Raw genomic sequence first — 25,428 nt, forward strand, 5'->3', positions numbered from 1 at the left:
CTATGTTGATTTGAACTTGGCCTACTAGAACATCCCGGATGAGGCCTATGTTGATTTGAACTTGGTCTATAAGAACATTCCGGATGAGGCCTATGTTGATTTGAACTTGGCCTATTAGAACATTCCGGATGAGGCCTATGTTGATTTAAACTTGGTCTATTAGAACATTCCGGACGAGGCCTATGTTGATTTGAACTTGGCCTAATAGAACATTCCGGATGAGGCCTATGTTGATTTGAACTTGGTCTACATGTTTTCAAGTTAAACATTCTGACCAAGTGTCTTTAAGATTGAGTCATTAATGTGGCCTTTAGATTTGTAACAAGAGTTTTTCATGATTTGTTTGGGTAATCTCATTTCGGAAGCAAATGACACAAATGCAAATTAAGCCTGGAATGCCAAGATATACATTTAAACCAAGTTTCATTCAGAGTGGATGAAAAATGTGACCTAATGACCTAACTTTTTCAGGCATTTGACCCACATTATTACTCAGCCTACATATTGTCAAGATAAACATTCTAACTAAGCTTCATTAAGATTCGATAACAATTGTAGCCGCTTGAAGTCTTGAAGTGTTACTATGTTTTTCTTGGATTTGACCTGGTGACCTAGCTTTTGAACGAACATGACCCAGATTAAAACCAAGTGTCATTATTTTAAAGACAAACATTCTGACCAAATTTTATTGAGACTGGATGAAAACTATGGCCTCAAGGATATTAACAAGCTAAAGGTTGACAACACTCATCCCACTTTTCCGGACAAAGGTAGTCCATATAATCAGACTCACAGAGCCTTTGATAATTTTTGTTATGGCGGCTCTGAAACCCATTGGGTTATAAAGCTGAGAGTTGAATTATTGCAACTACGGACAAAGGGTGAACACAATAGCTCTCCATTAGCTATTAGTGATCAGATGAGCCAAAACTTAAGAAAAATGTTTTTGGTTCATATATTTTAGCCATATTTTACATGATTTATTTAGTTTATTGCTCCCTGATTAGCCTGTGTGGACTGCACAGGCTAATCTGGGATGACACTTTAAGCACATACAATAAGACCCGTTTTACCACAATGGAGCTCTATTATTCTTGCCATGCACACAGAGGCCTGGGTGAGAGCTGGAGGGTCTTAAAGGACCAAACGGTCAGGATTGCTGAAGTCCACAATGAGGCAGCCACCATGTTTGGCAACCTTGAGCAGGAACTCTCCAAGTTTAATGAAGACCAGAAAAAGAGTAAACAAGTGGTAATTGCTCATGAATTTTGGTAATTGTTCATGAATTAGGTTTATTGTTAATGTATAAGTAAACATGTTGTAATATTGTCCATTAATATTTGGGATTGTTTGCACTTTGTGTAGTAAATAGTGCTAATAGATTTGCACTTCTGGTAAATGTTTTCATCGTCTCTTTACTTGAAGAAGATTGTTTGGAATGCAGTCTTAGCCAATTGTATAAACCAAATAACTTGATACTTAATTATTTTGACCCTTAAAGGCCCAGTCTCACTATGATGCCGGCAGAGCCCCGGTGCGTGATCCGGGATCTACCGCAATGAACTGGGGCTCTACCGGGATTAACTGGGGCTCCACCGGTGACAACCGGTATGAACCGGGACAACATGGGCTCAACCAGGAAAGTATTAAAATGTTTAATACCTCCGGGATTAACTGGGAGTCACAGGAAGGACCGGCAATGACAGGCGCAGCACCGGGAATAACCGGGATGGCACCAGGAACAACTGGGTTGGCACCGTAGCTCCACCTGGGCCCATACAGACCTGACAGAGCTCCGGCAACACCCCGGTGGAGCCCCGGTGCTACGGTATGTAAGTAAACCGGCGCTCTGCTCGGGGCATTACGGACGACGACTGGGGTTAAACCGGGGCGTTGCCGTAGCTCTGTCGGGGTCTGATGCTGGTATAGCCCCGGTGAGTGCCGGCGGAGTTATGGTATGCTGGGGCTCTGCCAGGACACTGTCGGCTTTCACCGGGGCTCAACTGGGGCATTACCAGCGCCAACAGGGGCACTGCCGGAGCTTCACCAGGATAAAACGTAGCCAGTCCGGGGTTTACCGGGACTCTGCCGGGCTGTTGACCGGCTTCAACCGGGGCGGCACCGGGAAATAGTGTGACTGCATTAACAAAATTCTACGAATCATCCTGGTTCTCACCGGTCGACAGGCGTTAGCAAACCAGGATTGACCAAGGCTCTACCGGCAATAGTGAGACTTGGGCTTTAGTCTTTTTTTTAAATAATTTTTTTAGCATCTTTTAGAATAACACATCCACATTATATTCCAGATTGATGACAATGTGAAGAAATATATTTCCTTGAAAAGAACAGAACATCAAAAACTGATGAATGTAATTAAGTTTGTAAGTTTGTAAGTACACTTACATAATAACATACCATTATACAAGATAAAATTTCATTAAAATACAAATACAAATAAACAAAATCTTTTGTAAGAACACATAAGTTCTATTGAGGGAATGTTGAAATCTATTCAACATTATTATTTAGGATCATAATTTTTATTACTAGAGAACCTTATATATATATATATGACATTGTATTCTTCTTCTAAAACAGTGTCATTACAACATAAACAATAACGTTCATTTTAAGGACTGTTGTTCTGGGCATATAATATATCTGCCAGTTTAATTTCTGAACTCGTCTTCTTACAAAAAATAAACGCTGACGTCGCGCCAGTAGGAAGTAAGTCTAAATATTCATCATATTTAAAAGAGGTTTTACAAACTTTATACACATCTAATACAGGACTGTTATTCATGCAGTTTACCATACCACTTTTTTTTAAATTGTCAACAAGTCTACATTTGAGCTCTCTTACAAAACTATTTACTTGCACAACATTTGAATTTTCAGATACTTAACCAACTCCGTAATGTAACATGTTCTTGACATTTTTGACCCAATTTGTATAATAACGTTAATTACAATTGTTTAAAGCTTGATTATAGACAATTATGCATAATAATATTTTCATAGATTAGAATTTTAAACCAATATTTTATAATTTTTACATAACTGTTTACATACAATGAAAATCTACCTTATTCACCATAAACAGCAACATTACATGTATTTATTTAACCTGGAGCAATCGTTTGCAAAATGTTAATGAATGCGTTAAATACCATCTGTCTATGTAAAACCCACTACTTCTGTGGCATAATTAAATACAGATCTACACAAAGGAGTCAAACAACTTACATCATATTTTTGGTTTATTATGGCATTTTATCAATAGCGTACTCATGGCTTTAAGGGCTAATTTTCTTGGTCTAATTTAAAACCTCCAGTCTCATTTATTACTGTGCCTTAGTAGTAAAAGTTATCATAAAACTTCAGAAGGCTCATTACCATTGTATGACCATTTTTCATGTTCTTTTAAATGTCCTCTCTTCCAAAATAATAGTAGTATTAGTTCTCAGAGAAGACTTTCAAATATTTAGCTCGACTTTTTAATGAAAAGGCAAGATATTCCTCTTGCCCAGATATTTGCGTTTATTGCTTGATTTAATTTTTTTTACTCTATAACTTGAATATTAAATGAGAAATTAACTTAAATATCAAACTTAGACCTTATATCAAGGAACTGAACATGGTATAGAAGCAACCAAGTCATGATCACGGTTACTTAATAAATATAGACAATCGGTTTTAGTTTAACATCTTGAGAATATATTGAGCACTTGTTATGAAACTGAAAGCATAAATACATTAGAACAAAACTAATTACATATTGGGCAGATTGTGTCCAGATCAACAGTCAAGGTCGCCTTTACTAAATTTCTAAAAATGTTTCCACTTAAAAGCAAGGGTTATGTGTCGGAACACTGAAGGTAACTTCTTAACTCATTAAACTAATTCAATCTTTGGCCAAGTTAAGATTTGTATTGGGAGCCTTGTCTTATAAAAAATGTTACAGCAACTTAATGTCACAACTGATTTTAGTAATTACAAAAATGCATGATTATAAACAATATTGTTTCCATAATTAATAGGTATGTGAGAAATACAAAAACATTTTTACAGTTACTGAGTTACTGAACTAGATAAATCATCAAACAAATAAGGCATTGTAAATTTTTTGTTTCAGATAAAGAAGACGTACAACGACAAGTGCAAGGAATATAACAATGCTGAAGAGCAGTTTAATGCACAGAAGGCGGCAGTTACTACCAAAAAGAATGACTTGGATAAAGTTGGTCAATTATTTTTCTAGAATCTTTTAGTGACAAATTCTTTACAAGTAGACAAAAAGGTCTTAATTAACTTTGTGAACTCGAATTGTAGAGTTGAAATTCAGCTTTAATGGCGAGGCTTGCAAAGCCACATAAGCCTTTCTTAGACGAGTCAGATGAATTGAAGTACGCAATTGTAATTTTCCTACCATTTTAAATACCATATTTTATATATCACTAATTTGAAAAAAGCAGGTTTATTTTTTTTGAATAACAAAGCTACTACCACATTTAATAAACTGAATGTTAACTGTGGTAAAATTACCTTTTCATCAGAAAAAAAGTAAGAAATAAACTTAAACATGTAATAGTGTTTGATATGAAATTTAGTAGCATAATTATGTAAGGCATTAAATTGTGTAATTTAAAAGCAATTAGGTATTTAATACTGGTAGTTATGTTAAAAATTCATCAACAAAAGCAATACAAATGAGTGTTGTCTATATAAAAGAATAAGACTTTATCAGAGATGCTTTTGAACAAAACAAAACTATAGTTATCTTGTAGAAATTCTTTTAATGATGTTATGATGGTTACAGGCAGAGAAGAAGAAAATAAAATGTGATGCTGACAGAAAAAGTGCAGGTTGGTTTTGCAATATAGTTATTGTATTGTCTGTAAGAATGGATTTCAAACTTCAAAAATCAAATACCACTTGTAAAAGTGCAATGTTATCAACACATGACAACTATTACTAGAATTAGACTTAGAAGTGTGATATTTTTGGAATAAGTTAAGAATGAATTATCAAATTGAACTGTGAGCAGAAAAAAATGCCAGTAAATCTAAACAAGAACCGTGAATTTAAAGAGTGATGTTAAATAAATATATTTTAAAGTTAACTAAATCTTTTTCTTTTCAATGTTGATCACCCAAAGGTCCTCTAATTGTTTGTATCATACTGTGATGGTGCTGCCTGTTCATAGATGGTTAACTAGATTTTATTTTTTTTAAATGTTAAAGAGACTTGTTCACAATCTTGTAAAATAAATATTCAAAAGAAAAAACGTTCATAGATTCATGAAAGATTGTATGCATATAATATTCAAACAAGAACAATAACACTTATGACTAAGAAAAAAAGTGTTAAATGTATGTTCATTCATTGATAATGGTAAATAAAATATGTTAAAATAATAGGTGTTTGCAATGCTTTTTATCAATAATTCAATGAAAACATGTATTGCATGGTTACATGTATATTAATTATAGATTCAAGAATGTAGTTATAGTGAGTTAGCTTTTGCTTCTAAATGTCCCAGGTTTGATCCCTTTTGCAGGCATATTTTTTATTGTAATTTTTACCTTTTACAATAATTATTTAAAACTATTCCAAATATCGCAGTTTCCTTAGTAAGTTAATATGATATTTAAACAAAAATCTGTGAACTAGTCCCTTTAAATACCAAGACAAACTAGAGCTTTGTAACAGACGTGACTTATACCCCCACATTCCGCATTGACACAGATTATTTTGCATGTTGTCTTCACAAAAAACAGCGGACACCATGCTCAATGTTTAAAACGCACAGAGTGAGCCCGTCACCTAGTTTTCGACGCGGCATGGCCCATGTTCGAACTTGACCTACTCATCATCTAGATACAACTTCTGACCAAGTGTGGTGAAGATCGGATGAAAACTACTTGAAGTAGAGAGCGGACACCATGTTCAATGTTTAAAACGCACAAAGTGACCCCTTGACCTAGTTTTTGACCTGATGACCCATGTTTGAACTTGGCCTAGACATCATCTAGATACAACTTCTGACCAAGTTTGGTGAAGCTCGGATGAAAACTACTTGAATTAGAGAGCGGCCACCGTGCTCAATGTTTAAAACGCACTTAGTGACCCCCTTGACCTAGTTTTTGAACCGGCAGGACCCATATTCGAACTTGACCTAGACATCATCTAGATACAACATCTGACCAAGTTTGGTGAAGATCGGATGAAAACAACTTGAAATAGATAGCGGACACTAAATACGGACCATTGCACACAGACAGTGACCGACCGACCGACAGACAATTAAGCTCACTCCTATATACCGCCCTAAAATTCGTTTGTGGGGGTATAATTACTCTTTCACATAATGGATACATATGCATCAAGGCTACGTTACAATAACCGTTCCTAATATTTATCACCCAACCTCACTTTTACTTTGACCTTGCCCTATAATTTGTACATACAGAATGTCCTTCACCAAGTGCAAAAAAACCATGTTTATAAAACACAGCATCTTGTTCTAATAGATTTATGAGTCTGTAATTTTTCAGATGTCTCCTACAAAAGTGCTGTGGAAACCCTTGAAAATGTCCGAATCAGATGGGAAAACGAAATGGAAGCAGGCTGCAATGTAATAAAGTGTTAATTAATTTGTTATATACAACATGGTAGATGTTTACCAAGTACCTCTAACCGTCCTCCTGATCAATTCTTTTAATGAAACAATAGATTTTTGAGAGTATTTCATGAAAAATATGCTGTTTGTTTATCAACTTTTAATTAAAATCAAGTGCAATTACACATTTTCCCAAGTTTACTTCTTATAATGACATCTTAGAAAGTACTATATATTTTTTGCAAAGAAGCATATAAGCTGAACAGTTTCATTTACGACAATTTTAGTTCAATAATTGCAGAATTCCTTTGCTTATCTGAAACGATATGATTTGGTTAGGTGTATATGTATTATAAAGGATTTCTATTTTTACCCTTAAAAACTCCAATTTTTCATTAGTTAAAGGGGCCTTTTCACAGATTTTGGCATGTTTTGAAGTTTGTCATTAAATGCTTTATATTGATAAAGGTAAACATTAAATTTTAAAAGCTCCAGTTAAAAATCAAAAATAAAATTTTTAAAATGAAAAAAAGTAGCCCGCAGCAGGGCTCGAACCAGTGACCCCCGGAATCCTGAAGTAAAAACGCATTAGCCAACTGAGCTATCCTGCCAAGCATACACAAGATGCGTATTTTATACCTTATATAAGCAATCTTCGTAGTTTCACAAATTTAAACGACAACAACAGAACTCTCCAAATTATTCAATCGTTTCGCGTTGCCACGATTTATAATTTTTAGGTTTTAAATCGTCAAAAGATGCATATAATGGCTATATTAGACCATGGCAAATGTTAAGTAATACTTTTTACTCACAAATATCATAACTAAACCGAAAATTTGCGAATCTGAAACAACTTTTTTCAATTTTGTCAATTTACCAAACCGTGAAAAGATCCCTTTAAGGCCCTGCTTTGTACAGATTTTAAGTTATCAAGTATTCAATTGAAAAAACATTACCCATTCTAATTACTGCCAAACCAATATTATTCGTGTGACTCTAATTTTTTGACAATTTTCATGGGTCAGCCTAACCTAAAAATAAAAGTTTGCAACAAATGTTTACGTCAAAAGTTTTTAAAAAGTCGACATTATGGCAAAAAAAGATGAATTAAAGATCCAAACAATATGCCCGAGTATGTTTGAATTTACAAAGCCACAATCTATTTACATCATAATTTAATGAACCTACATTATTGTACATACATGTCTACGATATAGGCTAAAATTTTCAATTTCTGAACATTTAGACATACTTTGACCTGACATTATACATTCACATGCTACAGAATTCTATAAATTTAAATTCTAACATTTTCTATTGTTAACTCTTTCCCACTTGGGGACAAAATTAAATGGCTATACATGCAAACAGCGTAAAACCAGAACAGCCTGTGAGTAACTGGCAATCTGTTGAGGTTATGTTCTGTTTGCTGCTCATGAGGATCCCAGGGTTGGAAATGAAGCCTTGGAAACATAAATCTATACAGAAAGGTCGTAAATTTAATTTTATTTTCTAAGGGACTTCAAATAGGTCAAAATTAGTAACTGAGGGGTAAAGGGTTAATAACTGTTTTTGTATTTCAGCAATTTGAAGCCCTAGAGGGAACGAGGATAGACAAATTACGGGACTGTCTGTGGAAATGTACAAATGTGGACTCGTTAGCATGTCTGAAACATGATGAGGTAACCAAATATTTATTGTGCTAGTTTTGATGCTTTTTAGTAAAAAAATGAGTGTTAATGACAAGACAGGTGTCTTTTTGGGTTCATTTGATAAACAATTAAAAGTGCTTTTAAATTGCTTATTGACGATATTGTTTTAATATACGATGCAAATATTATTGGTCTTAAATGCAAAAGACCAAACTAAAATAATTCATTTAGACCTTGAGTTGACAATCATATATATTTATGCAGTCTTTGTAATCAATTTGATGGTTTATCATAAACAAATTGAATAAGCACAAGAAATTAAAAGCAGGTTAGAATGTTTTGCACTTTTAGAATTACAATCAGGTGCATTCTATTTCCTCAGATTAGTAAAAACAATTGTTCAATAAAATTAAAAAACAACAACATACATGTAAACCATGATCTGTGAAAAAGGGGGTTTAGTGCATGTGCGTACAGTGTCTTCCGAGATTAGCCTGTGCAGAAGGCACAGGCTAATCAGGGACGACACTTTCCGCCTAAACTGAATTTTCGTAAAGAAGGGTCTTCCTTGAAATGAAAAATACAATATTAGCGGAATGTGTTGTCCCTGACCGCAAGGCTAATCTGGGATGGCAATTAAAACACATACATTAAACACCCCAGGAAACCCGATACCTTGCGGGTCGTTTAATACCATAGGGGACAGTGCTGTGCATTTTGGCATGAATTTAATGAGAGGTTATCGCAGACATCTGAAAGTTTGTATAAATCCTTTAATTATTGTAGTCGCTTGCAAATTAAAGCAGTTTTTTCTCCCCTAAATGCCTGAACATGGCCCGTTTTGCCTGATCTTCTATTCAGGGAGCCACATTTCGCTCATTTTTTAAGAAAATTTGTCAGGATTTTTTCTACATGTAGGCCAATACCTTTGTTATCAATGTTAATACACAGTTGTTTCAAATTGGACTTTGACAAATTTATTTTTTCCAATTTACTTACCCTATATAAGTTCATGCCAAAATGCACAGCACTGTCCCCTATGGTATTACACGACCCGCAAGGTATCGGGTTTCCTGGGGTGTTAAAACCCTTTTTCACAGAGCATGGCCTATAAATGTTATTTCATTTTATAGTGTAGCGAAGCCGTTCGGTTAATTCTGGAGAAGTGTGATGTGTCCAATGATCTCCAGGATTTCATTTCTACCAACCAAAGTGGCAGCAAACGGCCAGGTCTACAAGAATAGAGTTTGAAATTGATTGCAACTCGAACTTAGTTTTACTATCATGTTTTTCATAAAAAAATACATATTCTGTTCATTGAAATGAACCATTTTGATTCATCAATTATGCTCTATTTGTTTTGTAGTTTAAGATCTTCATTATAATGAAAACACTAAAATAAGCATGTGTGATAAAAGTCTTATCATAAGACGATATTTAAAGTACACACCGATATAAGAATAAGGACCTTGATATTTTTATCAGCAAATATGTCATCCATTTTGCTATCACATATCATTTAACACTGATCCAACTGAGTCTTGTTGTGGGAAATTTTGGCATTAAGGGAAATTTTGTCTTAATGCACATGCACTCAGTGTCGTCCATATAAGCCTGTGCAGTCCACGCAGGCTGATTAGGGACAACACTTTCTGCTTAAAGTAGATTTTCGATAAGAAGAGCAAAAAGTTTAAGCAAATGCATTAACCGCACTTTTTTCTGAAGGAGGATACATTGTACTCTAACAGATCCTGTCCCCTATGAGAACTACTACAACCCCATGGCCCTGCCGCCCCACATTCGCACGCCAAGCAATGCCCCGCCTCTCCTGCCAGCGGCGAAACCCATTCGGGCCGGGATGCCGCCGTCTCCAAACAACAAAAAAATCTCTAGTAAGAATATGGTCCCCTATTCTTTGCTTTATTTCTTGGGCCTCATTATTTAATGCATGTGAAGTTATGCTTTAAAAAAAATCTGCAATCTTAAGTTTTTGTCAAGCCTTCATACTTCCTGCCTTAAAGGTCATGCGCATACTTAGAGGTCAAAATGCTTATTGGGCGATAAAAAACATGATGAGCCTAGGATAGAGTGGTTGGCATGAAACATTTGTCTCCCTACCTTAAAGATCAAGGTCAAACTTAGAGGTCAAAGGTAAAAATTGCTATAAAACAGCATATCCGTACTGTAGCATTGTTATTCATTATTAAATTATTATATAATTTTCCACAAATGTCCACCATGAAAAGACAATATTTTGTGTGCCATAAATTATGTCTCCCTGTCTCAAATGTTAAGGTCTAACTTAAAGGCCATAGATAAATATTGGCCATAAACAGCTTGTCTAAATGTTCAACATGTTGTGGTATTGATATTTTAAACATTTAGCAAAGGTCAAGGTCACACTAAGAATTATTGTCAATAGGCATCACATATTCCTAACAGGCATCTCAAACCACAGAGCATGATGTCTAAGGTCAAAGGCCTTTGAGTTTCATGAACAAACTTAAGCCTTTACCAGATACTCAAATATTGTGCCAATTTAAGTCCCTTAGATATCAAATTAAATTGAAGAACTTGTTGCTGGAATAGAGTTGTGAAGGCTTCATTACCAACCTTTAGAGCAGTAAACAACATACACCCTGGAAGTTACTCTTGATTGGCTGCTTGCTTATAACAATTTTCAGTTTGCCTCTGAGCTGTAAAACTTTATCCCTTTTCCGCTTAGATACGTATTATGACGCATTTGTAACTAGTTGCTCAGAAATTTGAATTTAATTAAAAACCTTTTGTACTAAGATAAAAAAAAATTAAGGCTTCATTTTCAACCCTTAGATGCTGATGAGTAGCAGACAGCATGAAACCTGAACAGATTGCGAGTTACTCACTGTTCTGGTTTAATACTGTTTGCACATAGCCATTTTCATTTTGCTTCTGAGCTGGAAAGCTTTTAGTCAATGATCCCATTTTTATGCCCCCTTCTTTGAAGAAGAGGAGGTACCGGTATATTGTTTTTTGCCTGTCTGTCATTCTGTCCCAAAACTTTAACCTTGGTTAAAGTTTGATAACATTTGCAATATTGAAGATAGAAAAACTTCATATTTGGCATGCATGTGTATGTCATGGAGCTGCACATTTTGAGTGGTGAAAAGTCAAGGTCAAGGTCATCCTTCAAGGTCAAAGATCATTGTATTTTTCTTTCCTAAAACTTTACCCTTCGTTAAAGTTCGGTCATAACTTTTTGAATAGTGAAGATAGCAACTTTATATTTGGCATGCATGTGTATCTCATGAAGCTGCACATTTTGAGTTGTGAAAGGTCAAGGTCATCCTTCAAGTTTAAAAGTAAAGAAATACAATCCAAGGGAAGTAATAAGCTTTAAAATGGAGATTATTTATAAACCTGCCAAATGATATATTGAAAGTTTATTTCAAAGCGGTGCAATAGGGGGCATTGTGTTTCTGACAAACACATCTCTTGTTATTTCAAGATATGACAAAATAGAAAACAAACAAACTGCGAATTCTTTGACAGAGTAAAAACTATTATAACAAACTTTAATTTCACCATCTGTCTCTTATAGTTATTTTATAATTATAAAAAGAAATGTACCGCTGTATTTATATTTTCAATCATAAGCTTTTAATAGCTTACGGCTGTGGCTGCATGATGGTTCTTGTTTTCCAACAGTTTCCGATGAAAACGATTACGCGACTGTGTCTGATGTCCAGCAAACAAGTAACGTATTGTTGACAGTTGTGAAAGATTACAGTGCTGTGGTACTTACTTTCTGCTTACTAACTTTTTACCCATGTACATGCAATATTTAAATTATGCACTACATGAATGGCTGGATTTGTATCAATATAAGTTTATAATTGTTATTATATTTTAGAGTCTTGTTGTTCTTTAAACATAACATACTATACGTCTAAAACTTCATGTACTTTCAAACTTGTGTGTACGATTTGTAACTAAATTCTGAATATTATGTAATTTTCTGAATAGGAGACATGTTCATTTAACATTTAAGTGAATACTGTCTGTAACTTGATAGATTATTCAAGAAATTATCTCTATTTTCTAGTTTTGACGCAAGATATTTTAATGGAAACTTATATGGCACTTATGTTGTATAAATGACCAGTAATATTTGTTTCTCAATACAAAAATACTGATACTTGTCATTGTCATAATATTTGCTGCTTGTTATGTTGAAGCCCATGTGCAATAGTAACAATTCCCCCATGTGTTTAATTGTACAACTCAAACAACCACGCACATGATTTAGATTTAGTAATTCAAATAGCAAGACACCTGTGGTAAAGGGGAAGAACGCATTTGTCCCTGAATTTATTGTCAATAAAATATAGATCGCAAATATAAACCTGAAGTTAGTGACCTCACAAGATACATGGCAACATTACACTAAGGTAATAGTATATTCTCTTATCTGTCATAACATAAATGGCATCGAAACAGTAAAGTTAGTGGGATATATATTTAATCCATTTAAGTCAATTCCAGTACAAAAACTAAATTGTGACTAATTCTTTTAGACTTCTAACCCCATCATTATGGTTCTTGATATATTTACTTCATAAAGGTCAGTGATTGGTTAATAGTGATGAGATATAAATCTGTGTTGTTCACTGATGGATTCTTGTAGGTAAAAGACCTGAGAAAGATTTCGCAGTAATGGTAAACAAAAGAAGGTTGATGTAGATCTAATGTTTCTTTTAGTGTTTCTTTCAAAACTGACTTATCCTGTTTACCACTAGGTTAAAGTATATAAGCAGTGCTCAGGGAAAACCCGCCTGAATGCGTGTGTGTAAAATGTCATCCCAGATTAGCCGGTGCAAATGAAATACAATTTTTTCCACCTTACTTTTGCTAAGTAAACTACTGATAAAATAAAAAAAATAAATGCAAGCCGAAACCTAGCCTGTGCAGACCGCACAGATTAATCTGGATCGACAGTTTACGCACATGCATTGAGCCAGGGTTTTACAAGAGTGAAGCACATAGGTAGAGTTCTTATTACATGTTTGACATTCATAGATGTGTTTGTATATGTGTCGTGTGTATTGGTATCAATATTTGTAACCTGCTGCTTGGTTGTTACGTGATGATACTTTTTCTGAGAAGCTATGTAATGCTGTGCCATTTCATAAACAAAGTTACTTGCTCCACCTAAGTTAAATCTCTCTTTGTACATACCTCTTGCTAATTATTCTGTGACATATTATGCTTACCATTCAAATTAAATCTTATTCTAATTATTCATTAACTATCAGTTCCATTAAGTAAATGGTCACGTTTTGTCGAAATGAACACGAATTTGTCAAACACATCCAGTTACTTTGTCAGTTGTGTGTAACAATTAGTTTTTTGTGTAAAATAAGTTACAACAGTAGCCTAAAAGGCAACAGCTCAGTCCTTTAGCCTTGGGCTTTGATGGATGCTATACACTGTATACAAGAGAGGCCATGAGCAGTCCTTAGCACAATATGTCAGTCCCTATACACTAGCAACAGTCAATAACACATGGGGCAGTATTAGGACGTTATGCCAGTCCAAATACACAAGAAACAGCCCATAACACACTTAGAAGTCCTTAGCACATTATGACAGTCCAAATACACCAGCAACAGTCCATAGCACACTGAGAAGTCCTAAGCACATTTAAACAGTCTAAATACTTCAGCAACAGTCCATAATACATGGACAGTGCATAACACATGGAGCAGTCTTTTGCATCAAATAACAGTCCATATACACCAGAAACAGTCCATAACACATGGAGCAGTCCTTAGCACATTATGACAGTCCAAATACACCAGCAACAGACATAACACACAGAGCAGTCCTTTGTACATTACGACAGTCCAAAACACAAGCAACAGTCCATAACACACTTAGAAGTCCTTAACACATTATGACAGTCGGAATACACAAGAAAAAAATACATAACACACTGAGAAGTCCTAAGCACATTTAAACAGTCCGAATGCTTCACCAACAGTCCATAATGCATGGACAGTGCATAACACATGGAGCAGTCCTTTGCACTATATGACAGTCCAAATACACCAGAAACAGTCCATAATACATGGAGAAGTCCTAAGTATATTTAAACATTCCAAATACACCAGAAACAGTCCATTACACATGGAGCAGTCCTTAGCACATTATGACAGTCCAAATACACCAGCAACAGACCATAACACACAGATCAGTCCTTTGCACTTTTAGACAGTCCTAATACACCCGCAACAGACCATAACAAACTGAGAAGTTCTTTGCACATTTTGACAGTCCAAATACACCAGCATCAGACCATAACACACAGAGCAGTCCTTAACACATTTTGACAGTCCAAATACACCAGCAACAGAACATAACACACAGAGCAGTCCTTAGCACATTTTGACAGTCCAAATACACCAGCAACAGACCATAACACACAGAGCAGTCCTTTGCACATTATGACAATCCAAATACACCAGCAACAGACCATAACACACAGAGCAGTCCTTTGCACATTTTGACAGTCAAAATACTACATCAACAGACCATAACACACAGAGCAGTCCTTTGCACATTTTGACAGTCCAAATACACCAGCAACAGACCATAATACACAGAGCAGTCCTTTGCACATTTTGATAGTCCAAATACACCAGCAACAGACCATAACACACAGAGCCGTCCTTTGCACATTATGACAATCCAAATACACCAGCAACATACCATAACACACTGAGAAGTCCTTTGCACATTTTTGACATTCCAAATACACCAGCAACAGACCATAACACACAGAGCAGTCCTGAGCACATTTTGACAGTCCAAATACACCAGCAACAGAACATAACACACAGAGCAGTCCTTAGCACATTTTGACAGTCCAAATACACCAGCAACAGACCATAACACACAGAACAGTCCTTTGCACATTATGACAGTCCAAATACACCAGCAACAGACCATAACACACAGAGCAGTCCTTTGCACATTTTGACAGTCCAAATACACCAGCAACAGACCATAACACACAGAGCAGTCCTTTGCACATTTTGACAGTCCAAATACACGAGCAACAGACCATAACACACAGAGCAGTTCTTTGCACATTATGACAATCCAAATACACCAGCAACAGACCGTAACACACTGAGAAGTCCTAAGTACATGTACATTTTGACAGTCACAATACACAGTTTACAGTCTATAGCACATGGAGCAGTCATTAGCAATCTTTGACAGTCCAAATACACAAAATACATTCCATGACACACAGGGCGGGGCTTAGCATTCTATGACACTTATACACAAGCTTCAGTCCATAACAAATGGAACAGTCCTTTTCAATAATGTTATGCAGAGCCTACTCAATTAAAACGTAAACTGTAACAATATTACTACTAAAGTTACTGAGGTAGCAAGATATATCACTAAAGTGACATTCATTTAGGTAACAAGTTGCATTAGTAAAGAACACAATATGTACCTTAGAACAATAAGACTTTGTGCAAAATGACAATAACGGTCCTAATTAACAAATTTACTCAAAGAAAATGTAAAATAAGTGAAAATGCCCAGATTTTAAAATCCCATTGAGAATGCATCTAAAGAGAGGTAAACCATATTTTCACAAAACTTTCAACTTGCAGTCACTGTGTGTTATTTTCATCTTATATATTCAGATATATGTTTTCATACGCTTTATTTCAGTTTCACTGTTCTATTCAGACTAAACCCTATTGTGTGAAGACAAAGTTTGATGTCTTAAGAATAACAAGTCATTCCAATTTGAAATTTTTTAAACCGCAACATACATGAATATTTATTAGTGCACCTATTATATTATTTAATTATTTACATGGCACCCTATATCAGAGGTTTACAACATAAAAACTATACATATCATAATTTGTGCATTCCTTTTGTTTAAATACAATATCTATGTATTTGTATCTCATGACAAAGTATAGTTTGCAAAGTATAATCCATCTATATAACTATACATATCATAACTTGTGCATTCCTTTTGTTTAAATATAATATCTTTGTACTTGTATCTTTTGACAAAGTATAGTTTGTAAAGTATAATCCATCTATATATTACAAGTGTTAAGTACATGTTATAATATTTTAATGTTATTTAATAAGCTAGATGCAATGTAAATTATTTCATAGTACATGTATGTCCAGATTTCAGTTAACAATTGTACAAGTAAATCTGATATCAATAAGCAGTCAGCATTATTGAACACACTTAAAAATAATGAATGTTTTAAGTCTCTTTCAAAATATTCATGCTACCAGTATATAAAGAAACAAAGTGTTGACCTTACTTAAATGACTTTTTTTTCATTTACAGACCTATAATGAATTGACAGTGAAGAAAGGGGAGCTTTTACAGAAGGCACCATTTGTTGTTGGACCGCAAGCACCCTCTGGGATGGTGAAAGTGAAACATCAGAACAGAGTGGGATATGTACCCACAAATTGTGTTCAACAATACACCCCTAAACCTTTAATTGATTTTGGTGATATTTAGCTTTAAAAAAACTGATATGATCACGTGAGGTTGGGCCTCTTTCTGAGCAAACTGGACTTAATGCATGTGCATAAAGTGTCATAGCAGATCAGGGATGACACTTTCTGCCTAAACTGGAATTTTGCTTGGAGGAGACTTCCTTAAAATAAAAATACCATAAAAGTGGAAAGTGTTATCCCTGATTAGCCAGTGTGAATTGCCAAGGCCAATATGTGACAACACTGCACACATCTATTTAGCCCCATTTTCCCAGCGCAAGGCTAATATTGGTCATGCACAATTGTGGCTACAGTTGCTTGTAATGTTTGTGGAACTCAATGACACTAAACTTGCTTTGATTCAATTGATTGGTCATGACAACTAAATTGAAAAGACGAATGTTTGCTTTGTTTCTGAATCTTCAATTGTACTGCACTTTAAATTGAGTCGCATTCTGAGAAAACTGGGCATAATGCATGTGTGTAAAGTGTCGTCCCAGATTAGCTTGTGCAGTTTGCACAGGCTAATCAGGGATGACACTTTCCGCTTTTATGGTATTTTCAGTTATCAAGGAAGTCCATCCTTACAGAAAATCAAGTTTAGGCGGAAAGTGTCGTCCCTGATTAGCCTGTGCGGACTGTACAGGCTAATCTGGGATGACACTTAACGCACATGCATTCACTATTCAGAGCTCCAGATAAGAGGCGTATCTGCGTATTTACGCATTGAAAAAAAATTAAAAATATATAAAAATCAGCGCAGTACGTAACAAAACGCAATACAAATCTTGGTACGTATTTTAAATACATTAAAGTGCGAAACCAGTTTAACCAATAATCCAGTTGAGTTTTTAGTGTAAGTTAACCTTTGAATCAAAAGTAAGTAAGCTTGTAATACAAATGGCAGCCCATCATGCTTGTGGATCAAAAAAGGGACATTTTAAGCGACCAGCAGCTCCTGCGAGAATATTTTTAAAGAAAGCCCATTTACTTTGTCAGTTTTCTATGGAAATGGAAAATACCTCTAATAAATCCTAAATACCTTTAATGGCTGAAACATAGGAGTCAAATACGCTTAACAATTAATATCAGGGGTGAAATACCCTTTAGACTAAATCGTTATCTGGAGCTCTGGTGTTATTCATTTTTTGTAATATAATTAATCCTTTTTTTCGAACGTATGACGGTTTATGACAGTTATCAGTTTGCTGAACTGTGAAAAAAGTCCTTTTAAAACTTATTTATTGTCCATATTTTAAGATATGATCATAATAGTAGCATGATTATCAAGTATATATAAAGATGGAAGTGTATCATATGTTAAATCTCTTGTCTTATGTTGCCAATTTGTTTTATAGTTATGAAATGTTATTACATGTTAAAGAATGTGTAACAAAAAACATCAAATGATGATACACATTAAAGTACATGTATTTTAATTTGAAATAGTGCAATTTTTATGACATTCAAGTTATTATGTGGATTCATAAGTGGGTTCAATAATTGGTAGCATAAAATGAACCATTTATTGGGTTCGATAATTGGTTGCATAAAAATGGACCATTTATATGTTTTTTATATGTTTTTCTGTAAGATAATTTCTAGCTTTGATAGTGCAGCATGCTTGAGCAAAAATTTAATAGATTATAGTTTCTCATTTGTATTCTTTACATGTAACATGTAATTGCTAAACAGAAGATTCAACTTTGCACAATAATAATTATTGGTCATAATGCCTAGTTGTAAGCACAGTCTTCTCGGGGAAGACACTTTACCCTTAAGGTCATAATACACTAAATAGTTTCTCTATATAATTCAATGTAAAAGCGACAACTTTGAGCGAAAATAAATGCAACATTTTGCACATAGAGACCCCCATAACCATACCTTTTCTTAAAGGCCATTCTAAGCGGAATCGATTTATGCAATAAAAAAGATATGTCATGTACAAAGCAAGAAAGAACTCGACACAAATCAAAATCGACTGTTTTTGCAACTTTTTTTTTCGGCCGTTTCTTAGTGGAATGTAACCTTTTCTAGTGCAATGGTTTACTATAGTCTTCACGTGTATCATATTTCAGGGATTCAGTAGTGAACACCTATTCATGCCCTACCATTATCTCTGCAAGATAACACCCGAATAATGGTAAAAAGTGTCAAACATGCCTTCCTGTCAACTATGATATTTTTTTAGAGAGTACAGCCCTACATGAAGCGATCATTTAGTGTATTGTAACCTATATGTTAACGTTAACTGTTAACATCGCGAAAAATAAGCACGTCTCGATACTTATAAACCTATTTTCTATGTGCATGCCAATTTTCAGACCGATCTTTCACGTAGAAATGCTTGAAAATGCATTTTATTATAACGCCTGATAAGCCATGTGGCTTTCGCGTTCGGAGCTTTGATTTATAACGGGCGTTCAGGCGAGAAAACGTTTACCCTAAATAATTACAATCGGTCAAAATACTGGAATATTGTTACAAGCTATGTAGAAAAAGAAGTAAACAACTATTAAAACGTGTTCATGAGCGCTTTCAGCACAAATTGTTGCGATTTGAGATGCTCAAGACGAGTTTTTGTACGCTTTTTTTCTTATTTTCCTCTGAAAACGTATTTTCTTCTTAAAAACTCACGATGCTCCTTAAATTCGTGAAACAGACGCATTTATTCCGTGAAATTTGCCAAAACGCGTCATATCCCACTAAAAAAATGATGATTTTCTGTAAATACAGCTCCTTTGTGACTAGGCCTGGTTTTGCGTTTAGGTCATAATACACTAAATAGTTTCCCTATATAATTCAATGTAAAAGCGACAACTTTGAGCGAAAATAAATGCAACATTTTGCACATAGAGACCCCCATAACCATACCTTTTCTTAAAGGCCATTCTAAGCGGAATCGATTTATGCAATAAAAAAGATATGTCATGTACAAAGCAAGAAAGAACTCGACACAAATCAAAATCGACTGTTTTTGCAACTTTTTTTTTCGGCCGTTTCTTAGTGGAATGTAACCTTTTCTAGTGCAATGGTTTACTATAGTCTTCACGTGTATCATATTTCAGGAATTCAGTAGTGAACACCTATTCATGCCCTACCATTATCTCTGCAAGATAACACCCGAATAATGGTAAAAAGTGTCAAACATGCCTTCCTGTCAACTATGATATTTTTTTAGAGAGTACAGCCCTGCATGAAGCGATCATTTAGTGTATTGTAACCTTAACTGGATTTTAGCTAAAAGACTTGCTTAAAATGAAAAATGCCATAAAAACAGAAAGTGTTATCCTTGATCAGCTATCGCAGACCTATTTTCCTGAGGGAGTCGCATTTAGATTTGTTCCAACCAGGAGCATGAAATAAGTATTTTACAGAATGTTACATGGTACAATGTGTTATTAATTTGGCTTTGAAATGAAAATTTTCAGTCATTCTCAATGAACAGTGCAAGTAAACATTTCATATCAATCTTATTGAACTGTGCAATTAACAAAGTGTTCAAATTCTGCAGTTTTTGTTATAAGTCATTTGATGAATAATAACTCCTATACAATTCTTTATTTTAGTTGCACTTTACTGTTTGTCTCTAAAACATTATATTGTACATTATATGGTAACTGATTAGTTTAGCCATATGTAAATTTTGCTTAGCAAAGTTAAAAAAGAGCTTTCAGTGTTATGATGATATATTATTATAAAGATATGCTGTTTAAGATGTTATTGTATTGGTACTTAACAACCTAGCTTCATAGAAAGGTATGATATAAATATTATAAATATTATTTACAAAATGTTACTTTTAATTAACACGACTTCTGTAAGGTTACATTAAAAAACTGATGTATTATATCGTTATTTCTTTATTCCAACAAGGCATATCATATTACACATTGCAAGTGGAGGTTTGAATATTATAAATGGTCTCATAAATGTACATGTACACACTCAACCATTGTGACTGGTATCTTGAGCTTTCCCCAAGTCAGCTTGGGATAAATTCATATGTGTTAACTTCAAATGCTATATTTAATTCTCTTATGAAAACACACAATACAATGTTACTATGATTTATACAAATTCAAATAATTATACAGATTGACTTGATTTAATAGCAGCACGTAATTTTGCAGATCTACTTCTCGGGTTATCTTCTACCTCATTCTCATCTGTTGTGAGAACTTTTTTATTTACGGGCTTCCATCTTTTCTCCGTCAAATATTGCAATTCTTCCACAGTATCAACCACTTGAACGTTTCTCAATTTCTGCTTTAGAGACAAGTTTTTCTCTTCGTCAAGATCAATGTCGTGAAAATGTCGCTTCACAATTCGATCCTCCAAAGAATGAAAAGTAATCGCAATGCACAGTCCGCCAGGTTTGAGAAATGTATGTGCAATCTCTAGTGCTGCATTTAGTTCATTAAGCTCATTGTTAACGAATATTCTCAGGGCTTGAAATAATTTTGTCGCTGGATGACTGTACCTACCCAGCTTATCTCTTGACCTGAAACACAAGTGTGAGAAGTAATGCACGTTTTGCTAAAGATATGGAAGGATGTTTCCATACATGGGTATTGTTTGTCTTAAAACATATTAAATATATACTGTTAATAGTTCGCCCCCCCCCCTAAAATTACCAGAGTAAAGTCAATTCATGTGATGTTTCACACTTTACTAGATCTAAACTCATTTTTCTTTTTTTTCATACACAACATTTCCCACTAATCACAGACGATCGCTGAATGTTTTATCTTGAGACTCTCTGTTGCCAGGTTTTACAAGTAGAACTATGCGATTTCGATGTATCCCTCTTTTTGCACATTGATACCTTTTCGCAGCATTTTATGTCAACAAAGATGGATGAGCCAATGCCAAAACGAGCGAAAATAAACTATGCACTTTTTTGGCATTATAAGTCAAGAAGGTACTTTGATAAAAGTACATAAGGCGTGACATGCTTGAGAAGTAGTTGTCAAAGCCTTCAAAATCACTAAAATCGTGGAGTTTCAGGGGGTGGGGGCTTTGCCCCTTTGACCCCTGGCAGAGCTTTGCAGGACCCCCAGCAAATCTTTCAATATCTCCCCCCCCCCCCCACTTACCAGAAATCCACCCCTGGTGCTCTGTTATAAAAGATTGTGAACCAGTATATAAACAAGAATTTCTCACCTGAAAAGAGTTTTGTTTTAAGCTTATATATATTAGAATGTGAATATTTTAACTGTACAAAACAAGAGCTATGTCACAAAAAGACTAACACTCAAGCGTAACAATGTCAGCCATTGTCAAGGTTAAATAACATAGGAATTAATTGGGATAAAAAAATAACGCACATCTTTATTACATGGTAAAGACATATCTAGAGCTTCGTTAATTGGGTTGATAAATGAAGCAGTAGGTCTGGCCCGCCCGAGTTTCCTCCACAAACTTGTAGTATCGTATGCATATCTGCTTTGACAGATATCATAGAGAGCAATAACTCGGGGAATAAGTGGAACACATGGTGGAAATTTCAACTTTGATTTCTCAATAATACCTCTGCAACATGCACACAACAAGACTACAAAACAGTGATGCTTACATTGTACAAACGTTTTCCACAATGGCAGCCAGCTGTTTAGTTGTTGCTATGCGCCCATACGCCGCCCGGGCCTGTACGATGGCATGCGCGATCTTCCTGGCCTGAGTGTCTTCCCCGTATTTTTTTATGACCTTGGAAAGGTCGACCTCGTCAAGCATGTTTATGATGTCACCAGCTGTGGGCTGGTCAGGAAATCTGACACACAATTGCTTAGTATTATGTAATCATTCAGCAAAATATAACAACCAACAAGAGATGTGTTCGTCAGAAACACAATGCCCCCTATTGCGCCGCTTTGAAATTTATTTATTTTTGACCTTTGACCTTGAAGGATGACCTTGACCTTGAACTTCCACCACTCAAAACGTGTAGCTTCATGAGAACGCCGCTTTGAAATAATTTTTTTTTTTGGACCTTTGACCTTGAAGGATGACCTTGAACTCCCACTACTCAAAATGTGCAGCTTCATGAGATACACATGCATGCCAAATATCAAGTTGCTATCTTCAATATTGCAAAAGTTGTGGCCAACGTTAAAGTTTTTTTTCGGACGGACGGACAGACTGACATACTGACTGACACACTGACGGACAGTTCAACTGCTATATGCCACCCTACCGGGGGCATAAAAGCATACAATCATAATATGGCATTTTATGTGTCCACATGTCCAGAGTGCAAAGAGAAATATTCAAATTTTACAACTATGTACATAAGTTTATAATAAGAACTTAAACATTTAAGAAGCAAGCAGGAAGCCATCTCAATTCTAAATCTTACAAAGTGGCAATAAATATCAGATAATTTTTGCCAATAAACAAAAACATCTTTGTAACAAGATAAATTATCACAACATAGTTGTGGAATAACGCTTTAAGATTTCTCTGTCATATACAATTTATTTTTCAAATGATGATGCCAGACTGGTGTCCATGCTCATTACAATGCATTGCCAAAGAGTTATAGTAACGGAGAGTGAAGTCAAGCAATGACCTGTCAGCAGTCCATTCTCATGTCCAAAGGTCCATCCAGACTGATGCTGAACCCTCTCTGACCGGTGTCCAGCTGCATTGAGGACACTCCAAGGTCCATCAAAACTGCATCCAGGGAACCAGGCCTGACCTTGACCTTGCCAAGCAACTGTGGTAGCTCAGAGAAACGGCCATTCAGAGCTGTTACCTTGCCCTTCCTGTAAACATGAGGCAGATCTGTGTTAGGCAGCAAGCAAGAGAACCAAATGTGCTGGGGCTGAACGCATGTGCGCAGTGTCGTCGATAAGGGTGAGCAGTCTGCACAGGCTTATCAGGGAGGACACTTTTGGCGTTTATGGAATTTTTCCTTTAAAGGAAATCTCTCCTAAATATAAATCCAGTCTAGGTGGACTGCACAGGCTTATTTTGAACGACACTTTAGGCACATGCAATTAACCCCGTTTTCCGATTGTGTGACTAAAAATGTATACAAACAAGAGAACCTTATTTAAACAAGAGCTTTGTCACAAACAAAACAGCAGTGCCTTACCAGATTCATGTTGTGGGAGTAGGAATAACATCTCCATACGTTGCATCAACCAAGCGAAAGTACTTTATAGCTATGATAAGATACAGATTTAAGTATTCAAAAATTTTGACCCCTCAAAATTGAAAGGCAAGCAAGCAATATGAGGACTTCTAAGTCTGCTCATAGGGTTCTCAAAACCAACAATTTTCTGATCAAATCAGAATGTTTAACCCATTTATGCCTAGTGGACTCTCCCATCCTTCTAAATTGAATCAATTTATTTCGAAAATTAGGGATGTCTAGTATATTTATTTCTATATTTAGAATATTTCTTACAAAAATTCATTTAAGCAAACAGACCAGACCCAGATAAGACGCCGCATCATACGGTGTCTCATCTGGGTCTACGCTGTTTGCCAAGGCCTTTTTTCTAGACGCTAGGCATAAATGGGTTAACTTCATCCAGTAAGATTTTTCACCGTTTTCAAAATTGTTTCATGTATATCATGGCATTTGGCTGACAAACTCGTACTGTTCTTAGTAAGCTGTTTCCATGTATAGCTCAACAACATTAAACTGGCACTTGTGAGCAAGATAAGCCTAAATAATATGGTTGTGTTGTCTCTATATTTGCATTTGGTTTTGTTCATTACCGTATTGCTCCAGTTAAATGGGGCCGTAACAAGCCAAGTGAGTTTTGCTTCATTTTATTTAAATCGCTTCCAATATAAAACAAGTGACCTGAAAATCAATAGGGGTCATCTGCCAGTCATGATCAATGTACCTATGAAGTTTCATGATCCTTGTCATAAGCGTTCTTGAGTTATCAACCGGAAACCATTTTACTATTTTGGGTCACCTTGACCTTTGACCTAGTGACCTGAAAATCAAAGGGGTCATCTGCGAGTCATGATCAATCTACCTATCAAGTTTCATGATCCTAGGCATAAGCGTTCTTCAGTTATCATCCGGAAACCATTTTACTATTTCGGGTCACTGTGATCTTGACCTTTGACCTAGTGTCCTCAAAATCAAAGGGGTCATCTGCGAGTCATGATCAATGTCCCTTTGAAGTTTCATGATCCTAGGCATAAGGGTTCTTGAGATATCATCAGGCAACCATTTTACTATTTCGGGTCACCATGACCTTGACCTTTGACCTAGTGACCTCAAAATCAATAGGGGTCATCTGCGAGTCATGATCAATGTACCTATCAAGTTTCATTATCGAAGCCATTAGCATTCTTAAGTTATCATCCGTGAAACCATTTTACTATTTTGGGTCACCGTGACCTTGACCTTTGATATAGTGACCTGAAAATAAATATGGGTCAACTGCGAGTATGATCAATCTACCTATCAAGTTTCATGATCCTAGGCATAAGCGTTCTTCAGTTATCATCCGGAAACCATTTTACTATTTCGGGTCACCGTGACCTTGACCTTTGACCTAGTGACCTGAAAATCAATAGGGATCATCTGCGAGTCATGATCAATGTACCTATATAGTTTCATGATCCTAGGCATAA

General features: G+C 35.5%; 3 protein-coding genes and 1 pseudogene across 10 annotated transcripts in view; 2 read left to right on the plus strand and 2 right to left on the minus strand.

The window, feature by feature from the left end:
• LOC127844918 (proline-serine-threonine phosphatase-interacting protein 1-like) overlaps window positions 1–17,231 on the plus strand; it is an 87,501-nt gene extending 70,270 nt beyond the window's left edge. For 3 of the 8 annotated variants that reach the window (XM_052375488.1, XM_052375479.1, XM_052375471.1), the window contains 10 exons: window positions 1,110–1,251; window positions 2,307–2,381; window positions 4,136–4,240; window positions 4,820–4,865; window positions 6,558–6,637; window positions 8,209–8,307; window positions 9,411–9,507; window positions 10,026–10,169; window positions 11,965–12,053; window positions 16,661–17,231. In XM_052375488.1, coding sequence (XP_052231448.1) covers window positions 1,110–1,251; window positions 2,307–2,381; window positions 4,136–4,240; window positions 4,820–4,865; window positions 6,558–6,637; window positions 8,209–8,307; window positions 9,411–9,507; window positions 10,026–10,169; window positions 11,965–12,053; window positions 16,661–16,840 — 1,057 coding nt within the window. In that variant the 3' untranslated portion in view covers window positions 16,841–17,231. Of the gene's footprint in view, window positions 1–1,109; window positions 1,252–2,306; window positions 2,382–4,135; window positions 4,241–4,819; window positions 4,866–6,557; window positions 6,638–8,208; window positions 8,308–9,410; window positions 9,508–10,025; window positions 10,170–11,964; window positions 12,054–12,943; window positions 12,990–16,660 lie in introns of all 8 variants that reach the window. The other 5 variants (XM_052375509.1, XM_052375504.1, XM_052375496.1 and 2 more) reach the window with 5 other exon arrangements.
• Window positions 1–17,231, plus strand: part of LOC127844955 (proline-serine-threonine phosphatase-interacting protein 1-like) — an 87,437-nt gene extending 70,206 nt beyond the window's left edge. Inside the window, exon 14 of the mRNA XM_052375548.1 lies at window positions 16,870–17,231. The gene's annotated coding sequence lies outside the window, so the exon portion shown is untranslated. The remainder of the gene's footprint in view (window positions 1–16,869) is intronic.
• LOC127844979 (12S rRNA N4-methylcytidine methyltransferase-like) overlaps window positions 1–25,428 on the minus strand; it is a 67,826-nt pseudogene that overhangs the window by 37,345 nt on the left and 5,053 nt on the right.
• LOC127844987 (12S rRNA N4-methylcytidine methyltransferase-like) lies at window positions 20,669–23,384 on the minus strand. Its single transcript, XM_052375594.1, has 2 exons — window positions 22,400–23,384; window positions 20,669–21,325 (listed from the first exon to the last, which is right to left on the minus strand). Exons 1-2 carry the CDS (start codon window positions 22,555–22,557, stop codon window positions 20,911–20,913), a joined length of 573 nt encoding a protein of 190 aa, XP_052231554.1. The 5' UTR covers window positions 22,558–23,384; the 3' UTR covers window positions 20,669–20,910.

The sequence above is a fragment of the Dreissena polymorpha genome, chromosome 1, assembly GCF_020536995.1.
Source record: "Dreissena polymorpha isolate Duluth1 chromosome 1, UMN_Dpol_1.0, whole genome shotgun sequence".
NCBI classification, from domain to species: domain Eukaryota; kingdom Metazoa; phylum Mollusca; class Bivalvia; order Myida; family Dreissenidae; genus Dreissena; species Dreissena polymorpha.